General features: G+C 37.4%; 10 protein-coding genes across 10 annotated transcripts; 7 read left to right on the top strand and 3 right to left on the bottom strand. All coding sequences in view use genetic code 12, as the record gives it.

Moving 5' to 3' along the window:
• Positions 1–2,755: 2,755 nt before the first annotated feature.
• Positions 2,756–4,465, top strand: KGF56_003013 (pantothenate kinase; the record flags this gene model as incomplete). The annotated part of the gene is made up of 1 exon (XM_049324302.1): positions 2,756–4,465. One exon carries the CDS (start codon positions 2,756–2,758, stop codon positions 4,463–4,465), a length of 1,710 nt encoding a protein of 569 aa, XP_049179997.1.
• Positions 4,466–5,993: 1,528 nt separating this feature from the next.
• Positions 5,994–7,562, top strand: KGF56_003012 (uncharacterized protein; the record flags this gene model as incomplete). Its single annotated transcript, XM_049324301.1, has 1 exon — positions 5,994–7,562. One exon carries the CDS (start codon positions 5,994–5,996, stop codon positions 7,560–7,562), a length of 1,569 nt encoding a protein of 522 aa, XP_049179996.1.
• A 277-nt stretch (positions 7,563–7,839) lies between these two features.
• On the top strand, positions 7,840–9,015 carry KGF56_003011 (putative cysteine synthase; the record flags this gene model as incomplete). Its single annotated transcript, XM_049324300.1, has 1 exon — positions 7,840–9,015. The coding sequence occupies one exon, from the start codon at positions 7,840–7,842 to the stop codon at positions 9,013–9,015; it is 1,176 nt and encodes a 391-aa protein (XP_049179995.1).
• Positions 9,016–9,114: 99 nt separating this feature from the next.
• KGF56_003010 (uncharacterized protein) lies at positions 9,115–9,345 on the top strand (the record flags this gene model as incomplete). The annotated part of the gene is made up of 1 exon (XM_049324299.1): positions 9,115–9,345. One exon carries the CDS (start codon positions 9,115–9,117, stop codon positions 9,343–9,345), a length of 231 nt encoding a protein of 76 aa, XP_049179994.1.
• A 545-nt stretch (positions 9,346–9,890) lies between these two features.
• On the top strand, positions 9,891–10,658 carry ADK1 (adenylate kinase; the record flags this gene model as incomplete). The annotated part of the gene is made up of 1 exon (XM_049324298.1): positions 9,891–10,658. The coding sequence occupies one exon, from the start codon at positions 9,891–9,893 to the stop codon at positions 10,656–10,658; it is 768 nt and encodes a 255-aa protein (XP_049179993.1).
• Positions 10,659–10,743: 85 nt separating this feature from the next.
• KGF56_003008 (uncharacterized protein) lies at positions 10,744–12,435 on the bottom strand (the record flags this gene model as incomplete). Its single annotated transcript, XM_049324297.1, has 1 exon — positions 10,744–12,435. The coding sequence occupies one exon, from the start codon at positions 12,433–12,435 to the stop codon at positions 10,744–10,746; it is 1,692 nt and encodes a 563-aa protein (XP_049179992.1).
• A 1,135-nt stretch (positions 12,436–13,570) lies between these two features.
• On the top strand, positions 13,571–14,485 carry YHM1 (Yhm1p; the record flags this gene model as incomplete). The annotated part of the gene is made up of 1 exon (XM_049324296.1): positions 13,571–14,485. One exon carries the CDS (start codon positions 13,571–13,573, stop codon positions 14,483–14,485), a length of 915 nt encoding a protein of 304 aa, XP_049179991.1.
• Positions 14,486–15,538: 1,053 nt separating this feature from the next.
• On the bottom strand, positions 15,539–17,243 carry KGF56_003006 (uncharacterized protein; the record flags this gene model as incomplete). The annotated part of the gene is made up of 2 exons (XM_049324295.1): positions 15,539–17,178; positions 17,237–17,243. 2 exons carry the CDS (start codon positions 17,241–17,243, stop codon positions 15,539–15,541), a joined length of 1,647 nt encoding a protein of 548 aa, XP_049179990.1.
• Positions 17,244–17,550: 307 nt separating this feature from the next.
• Positions 17,551–18,972, top strand: KGF56_003005 (uncharacterized protein; the record flags this gene model as incomplete). The annotated part of the gene is made up of 1 exon (XM_049324294.1): positions 17,551–18,972. One exon carries the CDS (start codon positions 17,551–17,553, stop codon positions 18,970–18,972), a length of 1,422 nt encoding a protein of 473 aa, XP_049179989.1.
• Positions 18,973–19,138: 166 nt separating this feature from the next.
• RPL25 (60S ribosomal protein uL23) lies at positions 19,139–20,056 on the bottom strand (the record flags this gene model as incomplete). Its single annotated transcript, XM_049324293.1, has 2 exons — positions 19,139–19,560; positions 20,050–20,056. The coding sequence occupies 2 exons, from the start codon at positions 20,054–20,056 to the stop codon at positions 19,139–19,141; spliced, it is 429 nt and encodes a 142-aa protein (XP_049179988.1).
• Between the last annotated feature and the right edge of the window lie 300 nt (positions 20,057–20,356).

Below are 20,356 nucleotides of genomic sequence, written 5' to 3'. Positions count from 1 at the left end.
AAAAAAAAAAAAAAAAAAAAAAAAAAAAAAAAAAAAAAAAAAAAAAAGAGAAGAGAATAATCCTTTGCAATATTATAACAAATACTTCTGCAACCAAACCTGCAATGTCAGGTTATTGTTAACCCCTGTATCACCATTGTAACCTCCCTCCTCTTGCGCCCGCCTGTAAACTTTCAGTGCCTGACTCAAACCTTTTGCGCCCGCCTGTAAACTTCAGCGCCTGATACAAGAGGCTAAACGACTTTGTTTATTCGTATCTTTTATACATCTTGAAACAAGAATTAAGATAAGGAAAAAAAAAATAAGGCTATAAAAGAAAATAGTATCAAAATTATGACGATGCTGTCTTTGGTTCAATGAGATGAAAGAGGTCGAATCAAACCCTAACACGGTATAACGTTATCAAGATACATCATCATTACGAGAAATCGACTATTTTTTTTTTTTTTTTTTTTTTGGTTTTCCCTTTCGTATATCCTTCGATACTTTCTTTCCCTCTACGTTACATTTGATTATACCCTAATTCTCCAACTTCACAAAAGGAATCCGATTGTTATTGAACAATGAAAGATACTTTTACACATATTCACACAATGGTTCTGACAAGTAATAACGCTCTCAGATTACACAAGAGTTGTATTTAAAAGTTTCTCAAGAAATAATGTAACTTACTCCATAACATACTCTCGGAAATATGTAACTTACTCCATAACATACTCTCGGAAACAATGTAACTTACTCCATAACATACTCTCGGAAACAATGTAACTTACTCCATAACATACTCTCGGAAACAATGTAACTTACTCCATAACATACTCTCGGCTTTTTTGCTCACTTTGCTTTGCTTTGCATTGTTATTGTTGATCCATTTTCATTTGTTTGAATTTCACACGTGACCTGTATATGGTAGCGTATGTGTAAGTTAGTAAACTACTCTTGCGTTACAAGGGGAATAACGGTATCAATGTAGAATGGTTGCAATGTTCTTGTATTAAATGCATTACCTGGTATTGTTTTTTTTTCTTTTTAACAATATCCTCACGAAACACACAAGTGGGTTTGGCACATGTATGTTTGGTATGTGTATGAAAGCATTTACATGTACAAGTGGATTTGTTTGGTTACACAGATGAATTTCAATCTAGTCAAAACTATTGAACGGGTTTAATGCTGGGTTTGTCATGGATTTGGTCAGGGGTAAAAATGTCAATCTCATTTATCTAATTAAGATTGTACTATAAGCTTCTTGAAAACTGTCAAATAAAAAGATCAATTCCATGGTTTTACTGGTGATACAATCACTGTAAAAAACCATAGAAAGAGAACATCGTAGATAGCCCGCTCGATCTTTGATGTAACAAGAGGAGTCGAACCCGTGTGTGTAATTATCCCTCTGCTTCAACACTATTACCTTTAGATACAACCTTTTTATCCAATCACATACTAAGCACACGGGTTTGAGTTCAATATACAAGCTCTGCGAAATTAAGTCTATCAAGCTGGTACCTCATCTAATCCACTCTTTTAGTGGAGCAGAACACGAGTTAGCAAATGGTAGGAAACTGAAAAAAAAAAAAATACCGAGTAATTAAAGTCAAGAAAAAAAATAATATCAAACCTGTATCATCTTTACTGAGATGGTCTATATGGAAAACCTTTCATGTATAAGGAATTGACATACAAAAGAACATGAACAAATCTGATTCAGGAGATGACATACAAAATTACATGAACAAATCTGATTCAGGAGATGACATACATTAGCACATGAACAATCTCAACCAGGAGACAACCTCACAAACGGGTTTGTTCTTAAAATTGACGATCCTAGATAGTCAAGACTAAAGCAATATTAGAAAAAAGAAAAGAGAATAAAACAAAGGGAATAAAAATAAAATGTGGGGTTGAGTTGCCATTAATGCGAAAAAAAAGTCCGAAAATAGAGATTTTTCCTCACTAGTTTCACTAGTCAGTGGTGCTCCAGTCAATGGTGCTCCAGTCAGTGTCACTAGTCAATGGTGCACCAGTCAGTGCTGCACCAGTCAATGCTGCACCAGTCAATGCTGCACCAGTCAATGCTGCACCACTATCTCGCTTCGGTCCATAAAAAAGGCTAGGCAAGACCCAAAGAGAAAGAGGTAATTTTTTTTTCTTTTGTTTGGCAATATCAAAGTGCGCAGGCCAGAAGTGCGCAGACCAAAAGTGCGCAGGCCAACAAAAAAGTATTTGAATACAACTTCAATACGAAAGAAACGACGACGAGAACTCAACCAGGATAAATTAGATATACTTTAAGAGTTTTAGATTGAAATGACCTCATTGGCGTGGAAAATGATCAGTAAGGATGCAAGCACTAGACTTTCCACTACTACAAGCACTAGACTTACCACTAGTCGCAAACAATTCTCCCACTACAAACTTCTGGTTAGTCTATCATCATCACCAATTCTAGCTCATTATCATCTAACCACCGGGTGGTGGTGATGATGATTAATACCAGTGCGCGCTTAACTAGCCGCTTGGAAAAATTTTTTTTTTTTTTTTTTTTTTTTTTTTTTATTTTTATTTTTCAACCCGCAAATTTAATCTTATGATAACCATTGAATTAACTCTCTTTCTTGTTGAATAAGTATATATTACCTCTATATACATATACATGGAGGGTAGACAAACATATATGTAAATGAACATATATATATAGACACGTTCCTTTTTTTTGTGCCCGAAAATTAAACCATTTAAGGTTTTTGCAATGCAGTCTGTTGAAGACCATTATAATGGACTGCTTTTATATGACGAGATTAAACAGGAACAACTACAATTGGACTCAGCTGGCGTTAAAGGCTTTATAACTCCCAATACTACTACGTCTGGTATCTCTACTGGCACTTCATTATCCACATCCAATTTACACAGCGGTAGCCGCCGACATAGACTAAGTGTATCACATGAAGATATTGATTTGGAATCTGTAGACCCAGGAACTATTAAAATAGATTGTAGTGGAGCATTCATTGCCAATGATGATTTGTTGAGAAGCTCAATTATTGTTGATGAAGATTCACTGAATACAAGCGGTTCAGTTTCAAGTACTCCCACACCACCACTGTCAAATACAAGCTCGGATTTTGAAGATGATGAGAATAACGGGGCAGCATCAGGAGGACAAGGACGAGGAGGACGAGGAGGACGAGAAGGAGGAGGAGATTTTGGTTTTCTACAAGATGAGGAGAAAGTTGAGGAGAGCATGCAGGGAACAATTACCAAGAACAATATCAATTTGCCCAAGCACAATGATGAAATTATCCATATTTCCGTAGATATTGGTGGCACTTTGACCAAGCTTGTGTATTTTAGTAAATTGAGGAATACCAAACAACAAACCAACAACAACAACAATAACAATAATAATAATAATAGTGGATCTATTGATGGGTCGGTGAGTTCTTCAGGTGGAGGCAAATTACATTTTAAAGATTTCCAAACGGAGAATTTCAAAGATGAAGTTATGAAGTTTATGATTCATTTGATTACAAAGTCAATTTCGAAACAGAATAAAAGACCACCTATAACGTATATAATGGCTACAGGTGGCGGAGCACATAAATTTTACAACTTGATGACCAAGACATTTAGGAAGAAGAAATTGCCGATGCAGATTATTGCCAAGGATGAAATGGAATGTTTAATTAAAGGTTTAGATTGGTTGATTACCAAGATTCCACAAGAAATCTTTATTTATGATTTAGTAGAGGTCAATACTAAATTCCAACCATTACAGAAGGAAGATGAGATATACCCTTATTTGCTAGTCAATATAGGTAGTGGTGTTTCGATGATAAAAGTTGTCAAACCTGGCCCTGAAGGGTTTGAAAGAATTGGCGGTAGTTCACTTGGAGGAGGGACATTATGGGGACTACTTTCATTATTAACTGATGCCAAAGATTACAATGAGATGTTGGAAATGGCACAAAGGGGAAATAATGAGAACATTGATTTATTAGTAGGGGACATCTATGGTTCCAATTACAACAAAATTGGCTTAAAAGCTAACCATATAGCATCGTCATTTGCCAAAGTGTTTAAAAAATTGAGGTTTAATAATAACAATGAGAATAAACCATTAATGACATCGGCGGAGAAGTTAGCACAGTTTAAGCAAGAGGATATTGCCAGGTCACTATTGTTTTCCATTAGTAACAATATTGGACAAATTGCATATTTACAAGCTTTGCGATTTAGTCTCAAGAGGATTTATTTTGGAGGGAGTTATATATCGGGACATATGCAAACTATACATACCTTGAGTTTTGCTGTTAATTTTTGGTCCAATGGTGAAATGCAAAGTTACTTTTTGAGACACGAAGGGTATTTGGGAAGTGTTGGTGCTTTCATGATGGGTCCTGCTTTCCAGCAAGAGCAGCAGCAGCAGCAGCCGACACTATCGAGCAGGACGAGATAGTGGAGCAATACTTGAAAACTTGTTTCAGCACTGCTGTAGCTGATGGCAATACTTGAAAACTTGTTTTAGCACTGCTATAGCTGATGGCAATACTTGAAAACTTGTTTCAGCACTGCTGTAGCTGATGGCTCGATAGTGGAGCAATACTTGAAAACTTGTTTTAGCACTGCTGTAGCTGATGGCTCGATAGTGGAGCAATACTTGAAAACTTGTTTCAAGTTACCAGCTGCTGCAGTTGGTGGTGGGTGGTAGTGTCACGTGACTAGTGAACCACAAGAGAAGCAAAATATTTATTGATAGTGATAGCTTTACTATTGGCTTATTTATTTATGTAGAATAGCATACAAATACAAGACTAATTATTTTATCACACTATCGAGCAACACTATCGAGCAACACTATCGAGCAGAGCGAGATAGTGTTGTGACAAGCTACTGACTCTGCTCGATAGTGTCACTCGATAGTGTCACTCGATGGTGTCAGTCAGAGATGCTCCACTATCTCGCTCTGCTCGATAGTGTTGTAACAAGCTACTGAGTATTGCTCTACTATCTCGCTCTGCTCGATAGTGTTGCTTGATAGGTGTTGCTCAATAGTCGCGTTTTTCAATGTAACATAAATATTTAGTTAATGTTACATTGTTTTTAAATCACGTGATAATCATTACATCAAGAGATTAGGAGGGATTACTTTGAAAAGGTTTAGATTTAGCCGAGCATGATAATGTCAAGTTTGCTCGACTATCTCGCTCTGCTCGATAGTGTCGCTCTGCTCGATAGTGTCGCCTTGGCTGATGTAACTAGAGTTCAAATAGAGATCTAAACGGACAAGAGAAATAAGTTCTATCTGATATGCGAGATTTAACACGATTGTTTGTAGATGAAATTTAAATATAACACATTTGATTTTTAACCGCCCAATTGTAACCATAGTACATCTGTTTTACCTCTCTGTAAATTAAATCATGACTCATGACCTACCATGCATATTGACATGATTTGCAGAGAATTAGCAACAACTAGAGGAGTATTGGCATGAACTAAAGAGTTCTTGACATTAATTGCCAGTGACTACTAATGACTAACTAACCCCATCAACGGATTATCTCTAAAGATATCTTTTTGTGCTCATCTCTCATCTCATCTCATCTCTTCTCTTCTCACCCCCACATGTTCGTTCCATCCTCGCCCCGTGTTTGTTCCATATTTGCCCCATGTTCGCACTGTCTTTGCGCGAACTCTCCAACCCCCCTCCTCCCCCCCCCCGCGCCAGTACGAGCAGGAAAAAAAATAAAATGATTAACGAAAAAGTAACCACAGAGTAAATTAAAATTTTAAGTATCGCAAAAAGGAAATACACAAATTTCATACATCATTCAATAAACTCAAGACAATCGAGACCTAGTTTTTGGCATCAACGTTGCTTTAAGAAAGGTTCTATCTTCTGCCCATCACCTCCTTTTCTTTCTTTTTCGTATTTTTTTTTGGTTGGCTTTTTTTTTTCTTTTTTTCTCCTTCTTTTATAAAGCATGAATGATATTGATTCTTCATCTTCAAATCAAATACCTATAGTGAACACACAATATTATAATCGACGGAATTCTTATATATCACAAGGCCTGCTGCTGCTGCTGCTGCTACTACACACACAACCACAGCGTGCAAGTAGTATAAATTATCCTCACCTGCTCCAAAATCGACATTTGAGACAATCTCCATTATATCCATCGGCTAAATTATATACTCAACCACAACAAATTTTCAATTCCGAGTGGTTAGAAGAAGGAGAGTCGCCTATCAATTCACCAACCAAAAATTCACATTTAATAGAAAAGGAGCAGTCGCTGTCCAAAATGTCTGCTACTGCTACTGCTACTGCTACAACTTCCGCTACAACAACTACTACTAATACAAACAAATATGATACCCCATTAAAGAATAATGCTCAAGCTGCTGCTGGGTTTAGTTATATAACCCCGCTATCCGACAAAACTGAACATAACCACCACAACCACCACAACCACAACCACCTGGTCCACCATCACCTGCTCCAGCATATAGGTGCAACTACTCAATCGATATCGTTACCTTCACCAGTACCTATAAAATCGATAAGAATCAGTAATTGGAAAATATTTTGGTTAATGTTGAACGATATTGTTGGTAAGGACAAATTCGCCAAGATTGCACAGTACGGGTTGAGATTGTTGATACATCATGCTGGGCAGTCTCAAACGTATTTGTCAGACGACAAGGTGAATATCAAGACTATACGTTTGAGATATAATGACTCGGCAAAGCAATTGGATTTGTTAAAGAATTTTATAAAGCATCCTGCAGATTTTGTTAAGATTATCATTATATTAGTATGCTCCATTTTCAAAACTCGTTTAACTGGGATGGTCAATGGGTTGAGCATGTACAGACAGTTTCTTAGATTTGGTAAAACACCATTTAGGATGAGAGACTTGATGGTGAAACTACAAAAAAACGTTTTGGTGAAGAACAATACTTTACAAGTGAACAAGCACGCTTTGTTTAATAGAAAAACACTAGGACAATTGACCTCACTTTATTATGGAATCAATGACGAGTCTATGCTTCTTTACAAACTCAATTTTTTGACAAATTCAACTTACAAGAGATTTGCCCTGAGGCACGAATCTTATGCTTGGTACTGTGAAACTTGGCTTGCATTATATAATGCATACGAGACTCTCAATAGTCTTACACAACAAGAAATGGACTTGAAAATTCTGATACAAGTGAAGAACAAAGCTAGAATATTGTCTAAGCAATTACTTGGTAGTGGTGCACAGATTCTTAGTAATGGAAGTGGACATGGCGATAATGGCACCTCGGCCGAGGACTATAAACTACTCCTGGATATTCAATTCAAAAAAAATAATGCTTGGTTGGACGTTTATAAGAATATTTGTGACTTGGGATTTAATACTTATACTGTTTTCCAAATAGCTTTGCCTTTCCCTACTTGGCAAATATGGATGGGTATATCAGCTAGTTTTTTGAGCTGCGTCAAGTTGTATAGAGAAACCAAACAAAAGATGCTTTTGGATTTTGAAAAAGAACTGAACTAATAAAGAAAAGGAAGGTATAATAATGCAGTTTTTGAATAGGAGAAGTAGCTTTATCTTAATTTTTTAACCTAATGATAGATACATGTTTTGATCTTACTAGAAGTAAAATTTGGACCTGGACCTGGACCTGGACTTGAATTGGGACCTGGACTTAATTTGGAGCTCGGCGGAAAAATTTGAAAATTCTGGTGCGGATTATCGTATGCGCACGCGCCACATCTCATCTCCTTTGCTTCGAATCTCTCTTTCTCACACTCTTTATTCTAACTTGTTTGACATGTCTTGGAAATCAACTCTACAAACATCAGCAACTATACTCTCCTTGGTGATAGTGATAAATGAATTGAGAAGAGCGTATGCTAGAATATCTCAACTAGAAACAACTTTAACACCTCTCCCACCTAGATCGCGAGGTATTGAATCACGTATAGGGAATACTCCCTTGATAGAAATCAAATCATTATCAGCCAAAACAGGATGCAAGATATATGCTAAATTGGAGTTGTTGAATCCGGCAGGAAGTTCCAAAGATAGAGTTGCTTTGGCCATAATAAAAGCTGCTGAGATACAGGGTTTGTTGGTTCCCCACCGAGGTGACGTGATATATGAAGGTACTTCAGGGTCAACGGGGATTAGTTTTGCGGTGTTGGCTAGTGCTTTGGGATACACAGCGCATATTTGTTTACCTGATGACACATCGCCTGAGAAACTACAATTGTTGGAGGCACTAGGTGCAGAAGTAGAAAAAGTGAAACCTGCAAGTATTGTTGATCCCAATCAATATGTCAATGCTGCTAAAAGAGGCGCTGAAGAAATCAACCAGACGTCAAATAGCGGTAAAAGAGCGCTATTTGCCAATCAATTTGAAAACGATTTCAATTGGAGAACACATTATACTACTACGGGGCCGGAACTTTTGAAACAATTGGATAATATCGATATATTTATAAATGGCAGTGGAACTGGTGGAACCATTTCCGGTGTAGGGAGAGCATTAAAGGAATTCAACAAGAGCACCAAGATCATTTTGGCTGACCCCCAAGGAAGTGGATTAGCCAATAGGATTAATTATGGTGTACTATACGATACGGTGGAAAAGGAGGGTACTAGAAGAAGACACCAAGTGGATACACTAGTTGAAGGTATTGGTTTAAATAGACTAACATGGAATTTTGAACAAGGTGAGAAGTATATCGATGAAGCAATTAAGGTTCCTGATGACCAAGCTTTGAAAATGGCAAAGTATTTGTGTATTAATGATGGATTATTCTGGGGTAGTTCAGCAGCTATCAATTGTGTTGCTGCAGTGAAAGCGGCATTAAAATACGGACCGGGGCTAAATATTGTTGTTGTTGCTTGCGATTCGGGTGATCGTCATTTATCCAAGTTTTGGAAACATGCTGCTCAAGTCACTCGAACAATAACTTTAGAAGAGGTTTTAGCAGATTCCTGAAAGAGAAAAGGAAATTATATCCACTAACGGAAAGTAAAGAGTAAAGGATTGTAAACAGGCATTGTATTTCCTAGGTTGTATTTTCATCATTCAAACAACATGCTGAACCTCGGATATTTACTACCTCCAAAAGGGTTTAAATTGCTACCTCCAAAAGGGTTCAAGTTACCACCTCCAAAAGGGTTCAAGTTACCACCTCCAAAAGGGTTCAAGTTACCACCTCCAAAAGGGTTCAAGTTACCACCTCCAAAAGGGTTCAAGTTACCACCTCCAAAAGGGTTCAAGTTACCACCTCCAAAAGGTTCAAAGAGAGTTGTATTACTAAATTAGCGACTTTATTTTACACCAATTACCGTAAAGGGTAATAATCTCAATTTGCCCAGTTTTCATTATTTAAATTTAGTCCACCTATTCCTTCACATACAACTTGTATTCATAAACTAAAACAGGGTAGAAACAATGTAAAAGAGTCTGTATTTACATTGTTTTTCTATCAACGTTAAAAGTCATTTACAGGGTAGATATTTTTTCGCAGCTAAAAGGCACTCCTATTTGGAAAGTTGCATTATAAAGAATACTGTTTTTAATTTGACTGAAGAATAGCTTTAGCTTTGCAATCAAGTTTGACCACCTATTGTAAGAATCAATTATATTTCCTTGGAATACACTAATTTCTGCGTCTAATCTCAATAGACCTTTGTATTCCCAAAGGGACCGGACCAATGAAACAATCCAGATTTATTCTAGCCGCCCACAGACAAAAAAAAAAAAAAAAAAATTAAAATAAAAAACTTTAAATTTCACCAAAATTTTTCATTGAAATCGACCCAGATATATATCAGCATCTTATAACTTTACTTGCTTTTTTTTTCACAATGTCTGTCGAAGAGTTGAAACAAACGGTTGCCAAGTTACATGAAAGAATCCAACAATTGGAGAAAAAAGTTGGTATTGATCCCTCATCATCGCAACAACCGGATCTTGCTAAACAGTTGAGGTTGGTCTTGATTGGAGCTCCTGGTTCGGGAAAAGGAACACAGTCTACTGATTTAAAAGAAAAGTTTTGTGCTTGCCATTTGGCTACTGGAGATATGTTACGTTCTCAAGTGAAACAGGGTACTCCATTAGGTCTTGAAGCTAAGAAAATCATGGATCAAGGTGGTTTAGTCAATGATGAAATTATGGTTGGCATGATTAAATCGGAGTTGGAAAATAATAAGCAATGTAAAAAGGGTTTCATCTTGGACGGTTTCCCAAGAACTATTCCACAAGCTGAGAAGTTGGATTCAATGTTGAAAGAAAGAAATACTCCTTTGAAAAATGCCATTGAGTTGAAAATTGATGATGAGTTATTAGTTGATAGAATCACTGGTAGATTGGTCCACCCAGCTTCAGGAAGATCTTATCACAAGATTTTTTCACCACCAAAACAACCAATGATCGATGACATAACTGGTGAGCCCTTGGTTCAAAGATCTGATGATAATGAAAATGCTTTGAAAAAGAGATTAGTTACTTATCATCAACAAACCGAGCCAATTGTGGAATACTACAAAAAAACCGGAATTTGGCAAGGTGTTGATGCTTCTCAAAAACCAGGCAAAGTTTGGAATGATATTTTGAAATGTTTAGGTCAAAAATAAAAATGATGGAAAAAGGGAGTTTCATCTATATTTAATTTTTTACATACTTTACTTTTTTTTTTTTCTTTTTTATTTTCTTTTAAAGTCAAATCTTTTCTCTTTTGACATTCAGGTTAAGAAGATCCATTTCCGCAGCTCTCTTTCTATCATTGTAGCAACTTACATGAACGATTCTTCGTTGATTCTTTTCACCCGGTTGTTTCATACAATCATACCATACCCACTCTCCAATTTCATCATTGTACTTGGCCTTAACTTGTTCACGACAAATGAGGCACCTATTGTTCATATTTGTATCATTTGCAGGCACAGGGACGTATGTAACTTGAGGAGCCTGTTCTGTTGCTGTGCCAGTAAAAGGAGTAGAGCCAGCGGCAGTAATAGCTGTGGCTGTAGTAGCAGCAGTTAAACCAATTCCCGTTTCCTTTTGAACAGTTCCCAATTCTGATAAACTATCTTCATCGAATTTTACCCAATCATAATCATCAAGGTACCAGTTCCTAGATTGGATATTGGCTCCTCCTTTGGCGCTCAATTTTTTATTGATTCTGAAATGCCAATCTAAATGTAATCTCTTATTATTAGTGCCTTCGTAATCCGTTGTGAATCTTTTCCCGCAAATCGAACATTTCGATGGCTTGGCTTCGTATAGCAAGTTGACTAAACTAGCTGAAGGTTTATTGTTATTAATAAAATGCTGCAAATCTCCGCTTGAAGTCTTTTTCAGTACGTTCAATAACTCTACAAATTTCAATTTGTCGTATTCTGATCTTTGAATAGAACTGCTTTGAAGTAGTATATCCTCTAAATTGTTTATGTCGTCATCTTTATGCTGATCGGCTGAGTATTTCACTTCCGGGAACATTAAAGTGTACACTGGTTTTGAACCCGGTATTGGTTCTTGCTCTTTTTTAACTAATCCTGAAAGAATCAAATCATTGAATAGACCAAAAGCAGGGTTTACTTTTGGAATCGAAGGCTGTGGCTGTGGTTGTGGCTGTGGTTTTTGTGGAGAGCCAGAGCCAGCAGCCGCCGAAGCTGTTGTTTGTGTTTGTACTTGTACTTGAATATTTACAATATGGGACTTGATGGCTTCCAACTCTGCAGGTTTCATCTCCTCGGAGCTTAGCAACACCTTTAGCTTACTCAACGCCTTGAACCGATCTTGAAGCTTTGTGTCCCGAGTATTTAGTGCTAATTGTTTTTCAAAAACAGGTATTAACTGGTCAATATCATTAATCAAGGATTGTTGTATGGAAACACCAGGTTTTGGTGGGAGGCCGCCAACTCCAACTCCGACTCCGACTCCGTGGGCCTGCAGCACTCGAGGGCTATCGACTGCAAAAGAAGGTGTCTTTTTCGGATACCCGGCTTTCTTCAAGAACTGGTCAATTTTGGCAAGTTGATCCTTAGGGAATATCAATATCTTGCTATTCCGTAATGTACTAACTTTCCAGGTTTCAAATAGACGAACCAATTTATCTCGTATTGTTTCATTATTTAACTGGAAAACGTGAATGTAGATATTGTAAATCTCATCGCCAATTAAAATGTTGTATGGATTACCAACCACTTTGCAAATATCGTCTAGCACGTATAAAGCGTAAAGTTTTTGTTCTGGTATTGTTTGGTATATACGTTCAGTAATCAAGTCGATTATTTGATCAGCAAGTTCAAGGTGCTGTTTTGCTATCTGGGTCAACTCGGTGATTATTGGCTGCGAATTGAACGTTAGCTCATGTAGCTTGCCTTTGTACTCGGTTAGAATATCTACCATATTCTTACAATAAATTAGCTCTCTGCCCCCGCGCCTCACTCACTGAGAACGACGTGTAAATTTAAAGCTACTAAAGACTAGACGAGTGAAACGAGTCTAGTCGTTGAAAAACAGTAGATAGTAGTTCAAAATCTTTTTACTCTCTTCAATCTTTTTTTTTTCACTCAGTCGCTTACAATTTGTGTGAACAGTAACACTATCGAGCAGAGCGAGATAGTGTTGTACTAAGCTACTGCTCGATAGTGGAGCAACACTCGTTTCACTCGCCTAGTTGTAGAGAAACAATACATAGAGACTAGGCGAGTGAAACAGTACATAGAGAGACTAGGCGAGTGAAACAGTACATAGAGAGACTAGGCGAGTGAAACGAGTCTAGTCGTAGAGAAACAGTTAAATACGTAGAGATTAGACTCGTTTCACTCGTCTAGTTGTAGAGATTAGATTTATAGAGAGGGTGATTGACTAAAAACATTTGTTGTAGATCCGCCTCCCCCCCCCTCCTTTCGCAGCTAAATGAACACTAGCTGCCACCGACACTACCCAGCAGGGACCCTAGCTCGCTTTGCTCGATAGTGTCATATAGAAAAGTCAATGTACGAGAATACTGCGATGAGCTAATTCTAGAGGCTAAGCAGCATTGGTCGCTTTGCTCGCTAGTGAAGCGATGAGCTAATTCTAGAGGCTAAGCAGCATTGGTCGCTTTGCTCGCTAGTGAAGCGATGAGCTAATTCTAGAGGCTAAGCAGCATTGGTCGCTTTGCTCGCTAGTGTCGCAAAAACAAGCTTCAAACGCAATTAAGCTTTAATCAAAAGCTTGACTAGGTTTAACTTGACAATCATGTTTACCAATCTATTGTACTGATACTGTGGCAACTAGTGTGCTCCACTATCTCGCTCTGATGCTGTGGCAGCTAGTATGCTCCACTATCTCGCTCTGATACTGAGGCAACTAGTGTGCTCCACTATCTCGCTTCGCTCAATAGTGGACTATCGATAACGCCTGTCAAGAGGCATCCCCAATTGGATAAGCGCGCTATTTGTACTGTGAAGAATGAAAAAAAAAAAATTTTCTTTTTTTGTATACGGCGGAGATACATCTCTTTAACCAAAAGTAAGCTCTTTATTCTCTTTGTAAGATGTCACCAACAGCCCATTCTGCTTCAGACCAAAAGACAACCGGTCTCGCAAGAGTCCTTGGTTCGGCGACTGCGGGGATTGCAGAGATTAGTGTGTTTCATCCAGTCGATACGATTTCCAAAAGGTTAATGTCTAATCATACTAGAGTAACCTCGGCCCATCAATTAAATCAAGTGATTTTCAAAAATGCGGCAATGGAACCCTTTTTCAAAAGGGTGTTTACTTTATTTCCTGGTTTGGGATATGCGGCATGTTACAAGATTTTACAAAGAGTTTACAAATATGGTGGTCAGCCATTTGCTAATGAGTTTTTGGTCAAGAATTTTAGAGATGAGTTTGACTCTTTATTTGGCCCCAAAAACGGTAAGGCCTTAATGAGTGCCACTGCTGGATCGCTTATTGGGATTGGTGAAGTTGTTTTATTACCTTTGGATGTATTAAAGATCAAGAGACAAACAAATCCTGAGTCATTTAAAGGTCGGGGATTTCTCAAAATTATTACTGATGAAGGGTTTGGTTTATATAGAGGTTGGGGCTGGACAATGGCGAGAAACGCACCGGGGTCATTTGCATTATTTGGTGCTAACTCCTTTGCCAAGGAGTACATTTTTGGCTTAAAGGATTATACACAGGCAACATGGACCCAGAATTTCGTTACTTCGATATTTGGCGCTAGTGCGTCATTAATAGTAAGCGCTCCATTAGATGTCATCAAGACAAGAATCCAAAACAGGAACTTTGATAACCCGCAATCGGGATTTACTATATTGAAAAACATGTTCAAAAATGAAGGTATCACTTCTTTCTTTAAAGGGTTGGTACCTAAACTATTAACCACTGGACCTAAATTGGTGTTTTCATTTGCAATGGCCCAATCATTAATCCCAGCTTTTGATAAGTTGATGAAGAAATAAAAATAAAAATAAAAATAAAAATAAAATACAATAAATAGTCACGTGACTCTTGTGGCTGCCCCCCTACCCCTTCCACTTACACACCCACACGATTCTTTTGTACTGTGTATTGTGTATTGTATATAGAAACTTAGATAATCGATAATTGATAATTGATAATTGATAATTGATAATTGATAATTGATAATTGATAATTGATAATTGATAATTGATAATTGATAGTTTTATTAAGAAAAGAATGTAATCATATAGTCACGTGATTATATTCGATAATTGATCATTGACTCAATAGAGAGATAAAGAAAACTTCATAGCCTCGGTGATTACTGTATTAGGAATACACGATGCGGCTAATAATTGCCACGGCCGAAAGTTACAAAAACAAGGAGACACGTTTTGTATGACCGTCAACCGAGATGACCTAAAAAAATTTATAAATACCACTATATAACGTTAGCTTTTGTGGGTGATCTGGCCCTATGGTGACAGAACCTTAGTTTTTCACTAGTTGACCCCTATACAAAAGCAAAAACGGCTAGCTCGCTTATTTCGTAGAGCCCATTATTATACTATTTTTTTTTTTGCAAAAAAATGAAGGTTGCTTGGATAATACATTTGATAAAAATTAACATAGTACAGGTTATATTGAACAACTCAAGAAACCCATCGATAAGTATACAGTATATAGACAGTTCTATATTCAATCAGGCAAGCCGATGTTCGCCTGCAGATCCCGTGAATGGGAGTGGTGTTTATGCAGACCAAAATGCTGAAAATTACTGGATGAACAATGTCACCGATATTCCTGAGGATATGGATGAGGAGGTTGTGGTTGAAGGTTATATTTAGGGAAAACTTGATAAATGAGTTGATCTGTTGTTATACGTTACATCTCTTTGGTTCTGTTACTTCATCTCCTTGATTCTGTACTTCATCTCCTTGATTCTGTACTTCATCTCCTTGATTCTGTACTTCATCTCCTTGATTCTGTACTTCATCTCCTTGATTCTGTACTTCATCTCCTTGATTCTGTACTTCATCTCCTTGATTCTGTTACTTGTCGTTACTTGTCATCTCGTCAAGTATATCCTTTAAAAATAAACTATAGTATCCCAACTTTTGCAAAACTGGAACTTCCAAGACCCATTCTTCTCTAGTGATAACACTATCCAACTTATCCAAGCTTGTCTCGCCATTTACCAAACATAATCTAAACAATGCTTCATTCCTTTTTTGATATCTATTGAATTTTTCAATTTGTCGTTCACGTAACCCGCCTTGTGATCCCGCTAAAGCTATTGCTGACTTTAACAAGTTCTTGACGTTTTGTTCAAGTACTTTACGGTTCTGTGCCGCGATTGGCAAATCAAGTAAACTCATTTGGAGATTAATATCCACTCTTGCAATCATAAGCTCGGATATCTGTACAATTAATGAACCAATGCCCAATTCCACACCCAGTGGAGCTCTTTTTTTAATAGCAAGCGTTTCCTGAAGTAGTTCTTGTGCTTTTTTGAGCTGGGTGTTTTGGAATCTCAAAGCATCCCACAATAATTGCTGCTCATCATTATTTTTCAAACCTTCAATACTAATATCTTCTCGTTCTAAATAACTTTGGATATTATCTGAACAAACCATATATTTTTCAGCAATTTCCACTTCAACTTCTTGCAAAAAGAAATTTGACCACATTTCCATGACTTGCTGCACATTGGCCATCATTGTCAAGCCGGTTATGCTTGCGCGGATTATCTTTAATTCGCTTATTTGGTGACTAGTGATATTGTCCAACATCTCGTTTCTATTACATGTTTGTGTACTGTACTTGTTGATAAGCTCTCGTGATATTTCATCCATAGTTGATAAACATTGTGTCAACAGATGAGTTGTTTCAAGATACAGCTTATCGGTGTTTTCATAAATCGCTTGAACAAGTCTGTAGCCAAGAATAACAGTCTCGAATAAGTCCACGGGTTGAACAACCCGTTCGCTTTCATATAGTTCCTCTTCTTCCTGCCGCTGCTGCTGCTGTTCCTGCTGCTGTTGTTGTTGTGATGATGACGGCGCTGTATTTATAGCAGTATCTATCAGTAATAATTTGCTATTAAAACTCTCTAATTCCTCCACTTGCTTTTTAACAAGCTTATCAAAAATCGTCGTTGCATTTTTAAAACAAGTTACCATATTCTCGTGAATCTCCTCTTGCATCGCTTCAGACTCCATTATTTCCGTGTAAACCACCAAAGTATTGAATAGCAAATCACCCTCCTGGTCTTTAACCACTTGCAAACTTTCCAAATGTAAATTAAGAATCTGCGGCAAGTCCATAACTATAGAGTCCGAAGCATGAACAACCTCCTCGATATTCTGCAACCCGCACCTGCTCTCTATCATCCTCCTCAATCCACCGCAATCATTGAATAGAAGATACACTTGCAATGCTAATCTACAAGAGTTGTAATATGCGTCAGGAATCGGTACAGAACTCAACAGGATACACTTTCGATATGCCGTATATGCTCTTTGATAAAATCGAAGCGATTTTGCTATATCTGAACCAAGCCATCTATCTCCACTTTCCTCCTCCGATGAGCCATGATCGAAAAAGTCTTGTGGTGTAACTGGGGTTGAAACAGAAGTCAAAGTCGATGTCGATGGCAAAGACTCTTTCTTGTTACGTTTATAAATCCTACCTATATTCAGATTAGTATGCGAAGCACCAAGTTAGACCATTTCTACGATATTACATACGTCCCATTTACAAACCCTGCTAATCTCAATCAACGCGATGCCAAAATGGTCATCGCGATGAGTTCAACGCGCGATGAGCATTTGAAAAATAAATAACAATAGTAAACAAAAGAAGAGTAGAAAACAAGGTATTAAACAAGGTATTGGCAAGTGGTAATAACAACGCCAATTAAGCTTTTTCACAAAAGTTCAGTCTTACCCGAATAGTTTTGAACTATTGAGACTTCAATTCGACACTCTCGAGCAGAGCGAGATAGTGGAGCACACTGACTAGATAGACACTATCGACCCCTTAAATAAAAAAAAAAAGAACCATGGTGACAGTTATCCCTCCAAAAACTGTTACACATGATCTCATCCAGGAGCTACCGCATCCGCGATATATATATCCATTAAACATTAAGATTCGTTTGGATATACCACTCATCATAGTTTATGCTAAATCATGGGATCGCGATGATAAAAGCAAGACTCCAGGATTATTGTTAGTGACAGATTTATCCATGTGTCCCACGTATACGTGTGTTCGCAAAGGATTGTTACCACCCAAGGTTCTCGAGTATATTCTGAAGTATAAGGTATGGCCACAAGACCACATATTCAGTATAGAGATGTCGCCGAAACAACATCAAGATTTGAGTGACGAGTTTGAACGGATAAGTCCCCAAGATCCTATTTTTGCCAGGATGAATTTCGATATAAGAGTCAAGAATAAAACTGCTATTGATGGATTGACAAATCTGCTTAGGATATGTGATCGATTTAATATTAATGAGGTAATGCTGGGGGTGGAAAGAGAGTTTGTTAATTTGTTGGATAGATACGAGAAACTCCGCGGTCGCCTAGAGCTTGAGCAGGTAGTTGAGTATTTCAACTTGAGAGGGTTTATAAAAAGAAATGGTGGATTAAAGGAGGAAATTGAGAATATTTCTCAATTTCCTGAATTCAATGAAGAGCGAGATATGGGAGAAACTCAATTTATTGATCTCACTGATGAAGAGGAGGAGGAGGGGGAGGAAGAAAAGGAAGAAAAGGAAGGGGAAGGGGGGGGAAGGAAGGAGGTGGTGGAACTAAATATCGAATCTCAAATTGGAGAACTTAATAATCTGTGCGATTCAGACAGCGATATTGATGTTTCTGCTTCTAATTTAACTGAATCTGAAATATTTACTGCTCCACCTCCCAATCTGTTTGTTGAACAGAGATCAGCCCCCGCTCCCAAAGAAGCAACTCCCCCCTCTGTACCCACTTCTCCATTGAACAACACACTGGTATACGATGGTTTGTCCCCACGGCTCTTTGAGAAGATCAATACAGTCAATAAACTAAATCAGTGGAGTAAGAAGAAAACGCTGCACACAGGCCACCAGCTTGTAAATTTCGGACCAGTGAAATTGGTTGGTATGCTACCTTTCAAACCATTCACCATAAGACCATATAGAAGAACTTTGCAATTTGCACCGTTTAGAATTATATTAGAAGATGACAATAAAGACACTATATTTGTCGAAATATCCAATGATGAAGAAGTTTGCCATTTTTTCAATTTAATAGAAATTGAAGATGTTTTTGAACAAGATAGAGTTGAAAAGATGTATAATGATATAACTCGTTTGTTGGATAAAAATAGTAAAGTTCAGTTGAGATTGAAATTGCAAACAAGACAATTGATTGGTAGGTATCAAATGCACTATTGGACTTTTCACTCAACTTTAGAGGAAATTCTTTCAAGCTAATCCCAGTTTATTGACTGCCATATTTACTATTTTGCATGATAACAGTTAGCTCCTCTGTCCATCATCTACAAATTCCATTCTCAAATTCTGTTTTTCTTATAAACCGTTGTATATTAGTAAATGTACACATTAAATCAAAAAAAACCACACATAACCAAAAGCCTCCTTAGATGTAACCAATCTTGTTAGCAATATCTAAAGCATCGTGATCAGCAGTTAATCTCAAGAATGCCTTTTTAGTACCATTTGGTCTAATCAAGGTATTAACGTAATCAACATCTATGTCATATAATTCTTTGGCAGCAGCTTTGATTTGGTGCTTGTTGGCTTTAATGTCAACTTGGAAAACCAATGTGTTTGAATCTTCAACTTTCTTCATTGCAGTTTCAGTGGCAATTGGTGAAATGATAATTTTGTAAGCATCCAATCTATTGTAGTGAGGTACTGATTTCTTTTGGTATTTAGGTTGTCTTGCTAATTTTAATGTTTTTGGTAACCTGAAAGTTGTTGATGTTCTAACTTTGAGAGTTTTTGAACCATTGGTACCTTTCAAAGCAGCCTTTTTGGCAGCTGAAGCTTTCGTAGATGCTAGAGGGGTGGAAGTTAGTATACGGTCCAAAAATAAAACTTGAAAAACAATAGCCACTATAGTAATGAATATGGTGGCTTGTGGGTGTATCGCTAAGGTGACGGGTATAGTACCATGTGGGTATAGTATCTTGTGGGTATCGCTAAAAATGATGAATGATCGTAACTTGTAGATATTGCTGAAAAACGAATATCGTAGTTTGTAGATATTACTGAAAAAACGGATATCGTAGTTTGTAGATATTGCTGAAAAACAAATATCGTAGTTTGTAGATGTTTCCAGATCCCAAGTAAAAGCCTATTACAACCACTTGAAGCAGTAATCCTAGCTCGCAAAGGAGTTGAATAGGTCAACTGTTTCAAAATAATACCCAGTTCCACTTGCCTCAACACTTGCAAGCTGGGACCCCCACCCCCCTTAGGACACTTTTAAGTTACCCTTTAGTAAATACCCCTCCCATAGGATTCCACTATGTATCGTTAACATACGAGCCATTGCTAATGATGTAAATATTAATAAATGGTTAATACTCTACCTATTTCAAAAAGGTTTCAATTCCCTTGGTGAAATTTTTCACTCTCTCTTCTTCACTGTGCGCAATCCGGCAGCGCTTTGTTAGTGTGTTGCTACCAAGCGTATGAGAAAGAGATGAGGATAAGAAAATGTCACGTGTGTATAGGGCTAGAGACCTCAGCTTATATAATTTGTTTTCCCTTCTTTTTTTCTGCTCGTTGAGGGGGTGTATACTAGCTAAGGGAGTATATAGCTAAGGAAGTATAGCTAAGGAAGTATATA

The sequence above is a fragment of the Candida oxycetoniae genome, assembly GCF_023343755.2.
Source record: "Candida oxycetoniae strain CBS 10844 chromosome Unknown scaffold22, whole genome shotgun sequence".
NCBI classification, from domain to species: domain Eukaryota; kingdom Fungi; phylum Ascomycota; class Pichiomycetes; order Serinales; family Debaryomycetaceae; genus Lodderomyces; species Lodderomyces oxycetoniae.
The sequence above is the reverse complement of the archived record's forward strand: the minus strand, read 5'-3'. Positions and strand labels throughout refer to the sequence as shown.